Raw genomic sequence first — 13,278 nt, 5'->3', positions numbered from 1 at the left:
ATGTCACCCATGAAAGAAACACCATAATATAATTGGTATATATAATATAATTGACTATACTGTAATATAGCATAACACATAATATATAGTATATCAGTCAATTATACCCTATTATAGTATACACATTAGTATATTACAGTGTATATTATATGGTATTATATGTATATAATATGGTATAATTGACTATATTGTATCCATTTTCACCCCTCAGATGGGCAAAGGCTTAAAAATTCAATAAAACCAAGGAGAAGTTCTACCAAAATTTGCATTCCCACCCACACTCTTGAGGGCAGTTTAGCCAAGGGTCTGCTCTCAGGCTCAGCTGGAGACAGGTGCTCAGGGGTCTTTAGGACAAAGTTTATCACAACGTGATCTCTGAGCATCCCGTCCCACAGATGTACTCCTAGCTCTCATATGCTCACGTAAGGCTACAGGAGGTGGTGCTGTCCATGATAGCAAACCACAGGGAGCAACATTAACTGTGTTCCCACAGGGACTTGTTAAATAAACCATGGTTCCATTCAGTGGAATGCTGGGGCTATAAAAATGTAAAGGAAGCTACCAGTAAACCCCCAAACATAACAAAAATGCAAAGCTCTGTGATGTATGCTCTCATTGGGTGTGCAAATATTTGTGTTCTTTTTGCCCCAGCATGTGAATCTCTGTGGAAGAGGAGGGACCAGGAGGAGAGAGCCCTGAAGACCCCACTGAATGCTTGTACCCAGCCTCACATGCAGCTAGGAACCAGCTCCTGGACTTGTTAACTACATGAGCTAATGTACTTCCTTTGCCTCTCAAGCCAACCTGGCTCTGTCTCTGCAATCACAGAGCCTGCCTGATCCAAGCGCCTCCACCGCCCTCAACACCCCATTCTATTGTTGGCATCTCCTGTGCTAACTAGCATGCTGGCTGAACCCTGGCATCCCCGTATCAGCAGATGTCGCCTGGAATAGTATCACTGCCTTCTGGCATTGCCCGGCTACTTCTAGCTCCCCTGTACCTGCAGACTGGAAATTAAGCGCCACCATCTGGGAGCCGCACACCCAGAGGCGGAAGGGATCGTAGTTGGAAGAGTCAACCCTTTGTCCCTTGGGGTAGACGCGGGTCAGGCCCTTTTGATTGTACTTTAGGAGATCCAGGGGCTTCTGTCGGGTGATGCTGTCTGCCTTTGTCTCCACGAAGGAACGGATTTCTCGGAAGTCAGGATTTTCTGCACACACGGAGAAAAAGGTCACCATTTATTCTCTGTCTTATCTGTGCATTTTCTAATTGTCATCACAACCTCTTAGCGTGATGGCTGCTGAATGCTCAAGTTGTAAAAGGAAACCAGGAATGTCTCTTTTCTGACAAGACATTCGAGGGGTTGTGATGACAATGCTGTAATTGGTACCACTATAGAGGCTTGTCCTCCTAGGGTCCCAGGTATTGGGGGGGGGCTAGTCTTCCTACAGCCTTTTAGTCTAGATTAGAACTATTGTAATTTACTTTTCATTTACAACTACAACAGCCTTGAACAAGAAAACACAGAAGTGGTATGGTCCTAGAAGGGGGAAGGTTTCAGGTAAAAGATCTTAGGACTGAAAGATGCACAGAGCAGTCTGCCTTCCCCACCAAGGATGCTATAGATACAAAGAATGAACTAAGCATCCTATTGACTGAGAATCACCTGTTGCTGCCTGCAGGAAGGGATGTGACAGGAGGGGGTGCCGGTGTGGGAGGGGGGATGGGGACATGCTTCTACTTTGCTCCCTCACGTTCAGCTGGGGTGGGGGAGACAGCCAAGGAGTAAACGTGCTGACTCTGGTCCTGAGCTTTGGCATCTGTCCCAGAACATAGGGGACCTGCCTTCCACTTTTAAGAGTTAACTCTGGGGTTTAGTACCATTTCTCTGGTCTTCTGTTCTGGAATCACAGATTCTGGAGATGAAAGATATGAAGTTGTTCAACAGGCCCCAAAAAGGGAGAAGTAAAATATGAACATCATCATAAAAGAACTTGTTACTTGGAGAATTTGGTAGAAAATCCATTTCTTAATAGACTCAGATTTGGCTGAATAATGGTCCCCAAGCTATCTAGGTCCTAATGCCAGGAACTTGTGAAAATTAGACCTTCCATGGCAAAAGGGATTTTACAAATGTAATTAAATGAAGATGCCTGAAATGGGGAGACAGTCCTGAATCTAACCACAAGGGTCCTTCTACTAGGGAGAAAGAGGCAGAGACCAGAGTGATGTAGCCACAAGCCAAGGAATGCTGGCACCTGCCACAAACTGGGAGAAGCAAAGACTGGATTTCTCCCCGAGAGCCACTCCAGCCCTGCTGACACTCTGATTTTGGCCTAGTGATTCTGATCTCCGGAATGGTACAAGAATAAATCTATGATGTTTTCAGCCACCAAGTTTGTGGAAATTTTTTACAGCAGCAGAATAAAACTCATTTACCCTCTAAGTGGTTTATCCTACTAAGGCACCGAAAGGGTCTCTTCCGCCAGCACCCCAAGGACGAACTCAAGGTGAGGCGTCTGCCTTGCTCACTCCTGCCCCCTTCAATGCTATAAGGTCCTAAAGGAAACAATTTTTACTACCGTTATGAGGCAGGGTCATGGGGAAGTTGTTACCTAAATTATCCTTGGTTTTGCTGGTTGGTTTGCAGTAGACAACCAGGTCAGAGAGCTCGATGGCGATCGACTGGTTCTTCTCCCAGTACTTCATGTTGTTCTCCTATATGGAGTCACCTAGCTTTAGTTTCAGCCTCCAGGCGGCCCTGAGAAATCCTACAATCCCCGCTCCCCAGAAGTCTCCTCCTCCCCACCTCACCCTTGGATCTTTAGTAGAGTTGAATGTTCTTCCTTCCTGAAAACCACCCCCCCACTTCCTCCTCTCTCTCTCTTCCTGCATCTCCACCCAAGTTTGATGTCTAGCTCAGTCCTAGCTGACTGCAGGTCTCAAAAATAGACGAGGGCCAGGATGGCATGGGGAGGGCTCTTTTCAATCACCTGCCCTCTCCCCTAAAGCCACACTGTTACAGTTCGTCCAAATCTAGGTCTCTGAAAGCTCTTGTTCTAACCCTCTATCCCCTGCATGCCTGAAACAGGCAAGGCTCTACCTGCAGCTTACCGCCTGTCACAGCTCTGTCTGAAGGAGCTGTTCCCAGGGCTTAGGCCACATGCCATGGACTGGGGAGGCATTTTTCTCCAGGGGACCCACTGTTAAATCTCACTCATCTGGGCAAAGATGAGCTGTTTACTTTATACAAAACAGACAACCCTCTTAGTCCTCCCCAAATCCTTCCTATCAGCCTTTGGCCAAGGGGGAACCTTTAGAGAATATTTAGGTAACAACTCTCACTATGGAGCGAAGGTACTTAGCTTTATATCATCTAAGTTAATGTACATGTCTGGGAGGCAGCATTATCTCCATTTAACACAGGGAAGCTGAGTCTTCCCTCAGGCCACACAGCATCCACCAGAAGCTTAAGTGACTGGCCTGACCCAAAGCCCCTGCTCCCGCCCCACGTCTCACAGCTGTGTTGCCTCACCTCATCAGCCACCAGGTCCTGCAGAAGATGTCACTGAAATAGTAAATATCTCTTGCATCTGACCCCAGAGTTTACACCCTGAGTGCCTCCAAACCACAGAAGCTGCCTCCTGGCTCTGGTCTTGCCCTGGACCCTGCCCAAATCACCCCCACTCAGGAAGCCTCCCTGGGTAACTTCAGTCATGGCTGGGAAACCATCTAGATCACTCCCTGCCCCCACCATTCTGGGCATGCTTGGCTTTACACCATCCCTCGTCTGACCGTCCTACGTCAATGCTATTCAGCACTGGCACTCAGACCTCGTCACTGCTCCTTGCCATCAACTAGAGGTGGCCAGACATTATGTGACAATACCCTGAGCAGGCACTTTGGGACAGGCAGAGGCACATGGCCAGGCCCTGGTGAGGAGCTCCTGACAGTGAGCTGAGAGTCATCTGGGGCTAGTTGGGGAGAGGGGGTTAAATCCAGAATGGGATCCTGGTCCCCTCTACTGGCCCCTGTTTTCTTAATCCTCAGATGTAATAAGACTTTAGAAATAATTCTCACAAAATCTTAGCAAATATAAAAACCAATTAAGCAGGAATGTGGATCAAAGGCCACGGGCAGCAGCCCTGAACAGCCTGGCTTCATTTCAGGAACCTTCTTGCAGGTGGGAGAGGAATCGGGGAGGGGAAGCCTTCCAGTGAAGTCATGTTTTTCTCCATTAAGAGAAGAAGAGAGAGAGGCAAACATCCTATTGGAAATGATTTTTCAAATGAGCCTTGGGCAGTGGCACAGCCCCTCTGCCTCAGAGCTATACTAGGTCAGAGGCACTAGGGGCCAGGTGAGATGTCCCCACTGGGGAAAGAGGGGACAAACAGCCCAAGATCACAGTTCAACCCAAATGGCTGGAGATGCTGCGATGAGCCATGGGAAAAATAAGAAGCCAAGTATAAGGTGAGGGACAGATGACAGGGCCCACTAGGGAGGATGCCTTCCCTCCAGAGGAGTTGAAAGACTGAGTCCAGGGGGGGCCCTAGTGACCAGAGACAGGCCAGGATGTGAGGGGAAGGGTAGAGGAAGGGAAGGCCAAGCTAATGGTGGTGACCACTCCCAAGTACCTTGGGTGAGTGACCCAAGAGAGACTTATAAACTACAACCAGAGGTCAGAGGGACACAGGAGGACCCGGAAGAGCTTTTAAATCAGTCCTTGGGGTCAAGATCTACCTTAGAAGCAAAGAGGCACCTGGAAAACCCTAAAATTTCTTTCCAGTTCTGTAGCCCCGAGCACAAGTAGGTGGCACCTGACTCCAATACCTAAGATGTGGCAACACTTTCCCACATCACCCTTACAATAACAACGTGATGACTAAATATTTTTGAGTTAGGTATTTGCTTCCTTGTTTTGCAAACAAAGCAATTGAGGCCCAGAGCAGTGTGGTTACATTCCCAGGGCCCCAGCCCTGTCAGGGTGCAAACTCCAGTCTGCCTAATCCCAAGCCTCCCAGTTCCTACGCAGAGGCTAAAGCCTTCTCAGAACACTTCCAGCCAAGGGTGAATGCTCCAGCCAAGATAACCCTGAGGTCATTCCCTTCTAGAGGGAAAGTTCCTTCCCCAGGATAAAAATCACTATGTTCCCAGGGCCTATCCCAGGTCCAGGGCAGGGAGCTCAGGGTATGTTTGCTGTGGGAAGGACCCATCTCAGGGAATATTTGCTGTGGGAAGGACCCAGGCTGCCTTGTGCAATGTTTAGAAAGATGAAAATAATCAAAACGAGGAAGGCAGTGCTTCCTTGGTAAGATACATAAGCCAGACGGCCATCATCACTGAGAATTGCTGCATACACCCTGACCAGTGTCCCAGGAGGCTTCCACAGGCCCCTTCCCCACCAATGAGAGGTGTTCCTATCCACTGAACCCATCTGTCTACTCCTCAAACTCTCCCCCTGCTACCCACACCCAGCCCTGGCCTCAGCTGAGCACCAGAGGCCTGATGGCAGGCCCTGGGCCCAGGTAAGCACAGGTGAGCCGGCGCCCACCTTGGTGTCCATCTTCCAGGTGATCTCACGGATGCTCTGGAACCACTCGAAGAGCTCTTCCACCTTGTCTGTGGCAAACTCCACCGGAGGATCACCTTGCTTCTTGGGCTCCAGGATAAAGACAAACGGCTTCTGGTTTTTCCCCTGTGGGGCTTTCACTTTGGAAAAGGAGGAGGAGCTCTGATCATCCTATTGACAGCCAAAATGACCAGACTTCGCACTGCCCAAGCCATTTCTCTCCTGAACCAAACCAAACTGTCACTGCTGTGGTCATGGTCAGCACTGACCAGGATGTCCACACTGTGTCCAGCAGTGTCTGAATTACATGTTACTGCTTAAAGCAATGGTTCTCAACTAATGCCATGACCGTTTAATACAGTTCCTCATGTTGTGGTGACCCCCAACCATAAAATTATTTTCGTTGCTACTTCATAACTGTAATTTTGCTGTTACTGGCTTAAGGTGTGCGGTGAGTTGAGTAGTGTCCTCCAAAAAGATAAATCAAGTCCCCAGAAATGCTATTTAGAAATAGCATATTGGCATATGGACTTAGGTTAGGGGTCTCAAGCTACAAACCCTAAATCCGATGATGCGTATCCTTACAAGAGAAAGGAGAGGGGGATTCAAGAGAAAGGCTATGAAGAGGGAGGTAGAGACTGGAATAGACAGTCTCTATATAGACAAAAGTCAAATAGCACCAGGGACGGCCAGCTATCACCAGAGGCTGGGAGAGGGTCATGAAACGGGTTCACGATACGCACTACCAAGTATTTCACAGACAAGAAAAATCAAGGTTATGATGGGTGAAAATTACCTGCCAATTAATAGTAGCTAAGATTTCTGAGCTCTTAGGAGCTAGGCTAGATTTTAAATAGATCGCGTGCCCTATGTCTCAATCTGTACCACAGCCTTGTGCGGGTAATGTCCCTATAATGCCCATTTTGCAGGAGGGAAAACTGAAGTTGGTTGAGAGATTAACAAGTGGAAGTTCACTCAAGTTAATGGTGGCAAAGCCGAGGCTCAAACCTGACTCCAAGCTCCCTGTGCATAACCACTGAGCCATGGGCCTGTGCTCTGCAAATACAGGGCAGGAGATGATACAAAGAGCTTCAGAAGTGAAACCCCAAATTCCCCTGGGCCCGGCTCATCTGTTACCTCGCCGTGGGAAGTCAGCGGGTGCTTGGTTTACGCTGTTAATTGGAGCAAAGACCCTGCCCCCATCCCACTGGAGAGTTGTAGGGAAAATGATTGCTGTAAGGGTGGAAAGCTGAGAGGCAGTAGAGGCAGGAAGTTCCTAGGACTGCTGTTATTTAAGGCCCCAGGGACCAGTCTGGGACTAGTGAGCCCAGGCTAGTAAAATGAAAGGCTGTGGCAGAGAACAGGGGGCCTGCTATAGACACAGCAGCCGTTCAGGGAAGCGAGCTGCCTGGCACACTCCCATGTGAGTTGCAATGTGCCCAGGCAGCAGGTATAGATCAGGAAGGCCAGCTACAGCCCCAGCCCTGCCACCCCTGTGTGCCCCATGCTCAAGGAAAGGCCTTCACTTCCCCACTGCAGCAGACTCCAACATGGGACAGACCAGGTTTCCTGACCCCCAGCTGAGCAGTCAGCAAGCTGAGGTTCAGAGAGGAGAAGTGGCAGGCCCACGGTCTCAGAACAACTGAGTGGCAGAGCTGGGCTGAGGACCCAGGACTCTCTCCTCCACGCTCCATCTCGGCCGGGCCAACAGCTCAACTCTTCTTCAAAATACATGGGAAACACAGGCAGGTCCCAAAATAAAACTAGTGATGCTGGTGATAATAACAGCCAACCACCATCCCGCACTATCATGTACCAGACTCTTATTATGCTGACACTTAGGTAATACAGACAGAACATCGTACTCACTGACCAATCTGATCCAAACACTCAGCTCAGCCAGGGACGGGGCTGCGTCAGAGAGAAACGCTAGGCAGCACAGAGTGTCACCCGCCCCCCTGCTGGGGGCAGGTCCAAGGTCAGGCTGTGGGGGCTTTGGGCAGGAATCCAGGCTAGGAAGATGTGCGCACATACCGACGTTATAGGTATTGAGGTCCAATATTCCTCTGCAAAGAGACCCTAAGGGATTGTCTTCAATAATCTGTGAAGAAACAAGACATAATTCGCGTTAGTTGTAACAGGCAGAATGAAAAGACAACCAGTTTCCGAAGCACACCGTTTAGCAGAGATGTTGCCTGTGGAACTGTTTAAAATGCATTTTCATTACAGGATACGTCCACAGGGCAAGAGGTAAATAACAAGCAAGGAGCTGATAGCAACCTGGCAGTGAGCACACGCCAGGAGTTCAGTATTTCATTTTCCAATCCATGAGAACATGCCCTGTGAATTCTAGAACAGGCTTCAAGACGCTTCCTCCTTGGATTTGGCTTCACAACACCTCCCAGACCCTTTATCTGACACTATTACGACATGGGTCTATTTGGCCTACTAACGCCCAGCTCAAGAACCCTCTGTGGCTCCCCATGTCCTATGGAAGCAACACTCATGCTCTAACACTCTGGCTCCTATGGCCTTCAGAGTCATATTCCGCTTTCCCAGCTCCACGTCCCATCCAATACTTGATCCATCCCAGGGTCCAGCTGAGATGGAGAATATCTTAGTCTCAGGAAAGCTGGCTGGACCAGGTGTCCACCTACTGTTTGTACCATCCACCCCTTCTCCACCAGGCTAACGCTGGTTGTGCGGGCAAGGGCAATGCTATACATGCACACAATGGGGTCACATCTTGCCTCAGCTGGACCACACGGAACCCAACCACATTCCAACCACCACACTGCTGACTGTACCTCCCTTCTGGAATTCCCTTCTGCCAGTTTCTTGGTGTTGAATTTTAACTTGACTTTTAAAAAGTCTCAAATGCCCCTTCCTCCAGGAAGCCTTCCCAAAGAACCCTGTCTCCCTTAACAAAAAAAAAAAAACAAATGCTTTGGGCTCTCATGGGAACTTAAAGTCCTCATTAGAAAGATGTCATCCTGGGTGCAGTGCTGTCATGCTGAAAAGTGGCCGCTCCCTGAGACTTCCCAAAAAGAGGTAGCCCGGGGAACAAAAACTCAATTTGCAAAGTCACTGGGAAGGCCTCATCTCACCTGCCGGTTAGGCACACTCGCTTACTCACTCCAAGCACGTTCTGAATGTCTGGCTGTCCAAAATAAATATGTTTCATTTGCAAGCTGCTTTAAGCAAAGGATAAATTCCCCATTTGGCCACTTTCACTCCACTGGGAATTCTCTGCATATTCAAAGTCTCGCAGCCCAGCACAACCTGATTAAAACATAACTAGCTTGTCACAGAGACTTTCACCCACAGCAGCTCGGGGATAATCCCAATCTCCATATCACTCTGTCTTCCCTGTTCTGGAGCCCCACAGGGACCACTGGTAAAAATCCACCCACTAGGAGCGGCGCCTGTGGCTCAAAGGAGTAGGGCGCCAGCCCCATATGCCGGAGGTGGCGGGTTCAAACCCAGCCCTGGCCAAAATCTGCAAAAAAAAAAAAAAAAAAAAAAAAAATCGTGCTGATGGATTTAAAATGCATTAAAAAAAAAAAAAAAAAAAGTCCACCTGAGGCAGAGCAGGAGATTCCCTGAAAAACTCACACATCCTCCCTTACGGTAAGGTGGTGGATGGTGGAGACGCACCTGCTTTTCCAGCTCCTCAACATCGGCGGTTGAAATGTCCTCGACGTAATTAGATGGGAAGTACTGCTGGATTCTGGTCCCATAATCTCCTTTCCACCTGGATAAAGACACAAGGCATCAGGACCCTTCACTGGGCAGCACTAACAACCCACCAACCTCAGGAGAGCCCCCGCTGCTGGCTCGAGTCCCACAGGAGAGGCAGCAAGGGGACAAGTGACCAGTGAAGGGGCTAGGGAAGGCAGCTCAAAGGGAATTTCTGCCCTTTTTTTTTTTAATCACCCATGAGTCATTGGGAGCTTATTTTCTTCCTCTTAATGTGATCCTAATGCTTGGTCACAGATACCAAAAGTCAAAAGTTTCAATGTTTCAAGCAGAAGTCAGAGCCACGCAAGACAAAAGCACAACCGCATTTCAGGTTGTGTATGTAGAGACAAAGCTGGTATAAAGAAGGTCCTGGAACCAAATAGCCTGAAATTAAACTCCAGCTCCATTCTGTGTAGACATTCTGTGCCCCATACTCTGCCATCAGTAAGACGGGATAATACCAGAGCTCCAGAGGACTGTACTAGAACTACCTGGATTAACATATGCCCAGACCACGGATCGGTGCCTCCCTGGTACACAGCTGGGCTCAACAGCATTAGCTCAGCTAACATACTGCTTCTGTACCTTGATAACAGCACTGGTAACATGGACACAATCCATCCAGGAACGTGCCTTGACCCCACGAGACTGCGAGCACCTCCCAGCTTCTTCCCCTCAAGTCCATCCAGACATCCAGGCCTCCTCCTTCCAACCTGGCCATCCAGTGAGCCACTTTCCGCCACCAGGAGCTCTCTGAACATGCCATATGATGGCTCCTGGGGTCTTAAGAATCCAGCCCCAATCCTTTCACTTGGCAAAAGTTCTGAGCTCAGGACTCCTTGACCTCACCTGTTGACTCTCCGTGGCTCAAATCTGACATGCAATCCAGCTAACCGGCCATCCCCATCATTACCCTATGGTGCTCTGAGCATCCATGCTTCACCCAGGCCTTCTGTATCCAGCCTCCTCCTACTAACCATTCAGGACTCAGCTCGGCTTCCTCTCCCTGACTGCCACCTTGGCTGAGAGCTCTTCTGGGCTCCCAGCATCCTGTCCCACACCTTACATTTAATTCATAATTATACACCTGTCTGCCCCTCTACCTGAGAACTTTTTTGAACTTAATCAAATCTGTACTCTGCAATGATGGGAAGCACCTAAATTTCTTGGCCTGAGCAAACAGGATGGAAGGTTCTATTGGCTCAGTGGAAACACAGGAGTGCTGGTTGGATGCACTTTCATGGCCTCCTTCCTTTAATGCTCAAGACCCACACTGCACAAAGGCTGGCTGTATTAGAGTGAATGTGCGGACCAGGACTGAGGAGTTTATACCTGCTGTCCAGGTACAATTATTAATAATAGCCTTCCCTTCATCCTCAAAGACATCTTGATTTCGATGAAGCTTATTTGGCCCCTCTAATTATAGCAGAACTAGTTTGGGGGGATGAAAAGAAAGGTGGTCCAACACAAGCAGCTTATTGTCATCAGAAAGAGAATGAGAAATTGGTGGCTTTCCCATACATAGTCCCTTGCCAAAGGAACTCCCACCATTCATCTCATGACAAGAGCCTTAGAAATTTGGATGACACCATATCAGAGGCAGATCGGAACTCCGTATCAGAGGCATAAGGCTGTCTCACATATAATGGAAAACTGTGATTTGGAGTCATCATCTGGCTCCACCTACCACTCCAGAAAAGTCAGTCACTGCCCAGTGAGAACCAGGACCCTGATAGAGGTGGGGTGCAGGTCACAGTGCAAAGCACTTGGGCTGTGCCACTTGGAAGACAGGGACCTTGGCAAAGCCAAACCACTCAATCGGAGAGAACAGATGGAACACACTATGGTTGACAAGCTGGGCTTGGGAGCCTCTAACGAGGAGTCCCAGGACCTATACCTGGGGACAGTGATGTCAGCATAGGGGACAAACCTGGCGGCTCCAAGCCCTGTTCCAGCTTTAACAGATAACTCTGTTACCCACATTTTTTCTTTCACTTCATCTTTGTTCTTAGATCTTATGCTGTTATCAATTTTTGATACTATGGACGCAGGTAAGAATTGGTTTCCAATGAGGTTCTCATTTTTTAAAAAAAAAAAGTTTGAAAATCCTTAGATTAGGGGCCCTTGCAAGAGTACAGGGAGAGACCCAGAAGAATCATGAGGTCATGACTGTGGCCTTCAGGGTCAGAATGGGTGAAATCTCAGCCTGCCGTGTGACCCTGGCCAAGTCACTGCATGTCTCTGTGCCTCAATTTCCTAATCTGTAACATGCAGGCAACGACAGAACCAACCTTCTATGGTCATTATATAGATCAAATGAGTTATTTCAAATAAAGTTCCTAAACCATTGCTGGACACATAAGAGCAGTCCAGTGCGCCCTACATACTCCTATTCTTATTTCTCAAGTCAGGTCTAGCTATTTTAGGGGAGAAAGAAATGCCAGTCATTCAAGGTGCCTAAATCTCTGCCAGCAGTCATGGTTACGAGCAAGTTCTTCTTGCTGTCAAGCAGAAATCACCCCCATGAAACCACTTGCGTGGGAACCTATCAACGAGCAGTGAATTTTCCTTCCAGGGTGAAAAAAGAGAAGAAGTCACAAAACCCCAGCACAGTCAAGTTATCTTTGCCTAAAAACTCTCTTCAATTCAGAATAGGGCCATTGCATAGAGCCCAGGACTAAGCAATAGCATAAGAATTTGAATTAAAAATGACACACAATCTTGTAAAATGGTCAGGGCCCACACTCTTTAGTAGCTCTGTGACCTTGGAAAGCCTCAATCACCACATCTGTAAAGTGGGGAAAATCACACTCCTAACCACAGGGCTGTAGTAGAGATCTGATTAGACAATGTCTGAGGACTATTAGAGTGCTCTGCACACAGTAAGACCTCAATATGTGGTGGCTGCTGTTGTAATTATAACAATGTGCAATATATATGATGATACAAAATAATATAATGATACCTGTTAATGCTGTAGTTTCCCCACTTTCCCAAACAAAGCATGCACCAAGTCACCTTCTGAAGGACTTAGCACAATAGGACAGAGCCAGCCCCGAGTGGCAGACAAAGTGAGTCAGAGCTCAGCCAGCACCTGAAGTCTTGTCATAGAGAAGGGACAAGTCAAGTTCACCTGCCACACTGCCCGGCCCCCAGCCTTACCAGCCCCCAGGCTCCTTGGAGACATTGTGAATGAGGGCCCCGCGGCAGAAGCTCAGCTCGTCACTTTGCTTGGCTTTGTAGTCATACAGAGCTTTCACCGTTCTCTGAGGCTTTCAGGGGAAAAAGGAAAAAGAGGTCAGGCCAGGGGACAGAAGGAAGAGGCATCTGCATTCCCCAGCACCATTCGGTTCTTCTCCTGGGAACAGGAGGCATCAGGTCAGGGTTGTAGCACCATCTTCTGGACAGGATCTGGCATTGCAAAGGAGCACCCGTCCCTGCACTGCACCCCACCCCCACCCCCCGCCAAAGTCACTTAGGAATAACCCAAATTGCTCTATTTCCTCAACAAAGAAAGGATATGCCTTTTAGATTAAGCCACGACCACCACTACAGTGCCCGGGCTCAACAACCCTCCAAGAAGTTCAAGGGCAACACCGTTTCCTAGCCATCCTGGGGTCCTCGCCACTGTTAATCACATAAGCCATAGTCCCCTAAACTAGGTTCCTGCAGGACACCGACACCTTGCAGGAGTAACTGAGGCACTTCTCTATGAAATCATCCCAACGTGGGCTCTGCTGGCAGAAACAAGATAGAACTTACTTGCGATAGAATTTGTTTTCAATGAATTTGCTTTTACGCCTTGTGCTCAGCAAGTGTAAATCCATGACAAAATGAACACCCACACAGCAAGCAAATATTAACGGGAAAACCTCTAAAATTGTCAAACCTGTTTAGATCGGCGGCTTCCCTTTTCTCCCACCCACAGGAAATAGGAACAGGAATTTTACAAGGAGTCAGGCGGGAAG

General features: G+C 48.4%; 1 protein-coding gene across 7 annotated transcripts in view; it reads right to left on the bottom strand.

Moving 5' to 3' along the window:
- PLCG2 (phospholipase C gamma 2) overlaps positions 1–13,278 on the bottom strand; it is a 136,157-nt gene that overhangs the window by 20,459 nt on the left and 102,420 nt on the right. For all 7 annotated transcript variants that reach the window (XM_053609390.1, XM_053609381.1, XM_053609410.1 and 4 more), the window contains 6 exons: positions 12,473–12,582; positions 9,227–9,323; positions 7,604–7,670; positions 5,552–5,709; positions 2,616–2,718; positions 1,001–1,210 (listed from right to left, as the gene is read on the bottom strand). In XM_053609390.1, the coding sequence (XP_053465365.1) occupies positions 1,001–1,210; positions 2,616–2,718; positions 5,552–5,709; positions 7,604–7,670; positions 9,227–9,323; positions 12,473–12,582 (745 nt within the window). The remainder of the gene's footprint in view (positions 1–1,000; positions 1,211–2,615; positions 2,719–5,551; positions 5,710–7,603; positions 7,671–9,226; positions 9,324–12,472; positions 12,583–13,278) is intronic.

The sequence above is a fragment of the Nycticebus coucang genome, chromosome 2 (genome assembly GCF_027406575.1).
Source record: "Nycticebus coucang isolate mNycCou1 chromosome 2, mNycCou1.pri, whole genome shotgun sequence".
Classification (NCBI taxonomy): Eukaryota; Metazoa; Chordata; class Mammalia; order Primates; family Lorisidae; genus Nycticebus; species Nycticebus coucang.
The sequence above is the reverse complement of the archived record's forward strand: the minus strand, read 5'-3'. Positions and strand labels throughout refer to the sequence as shown.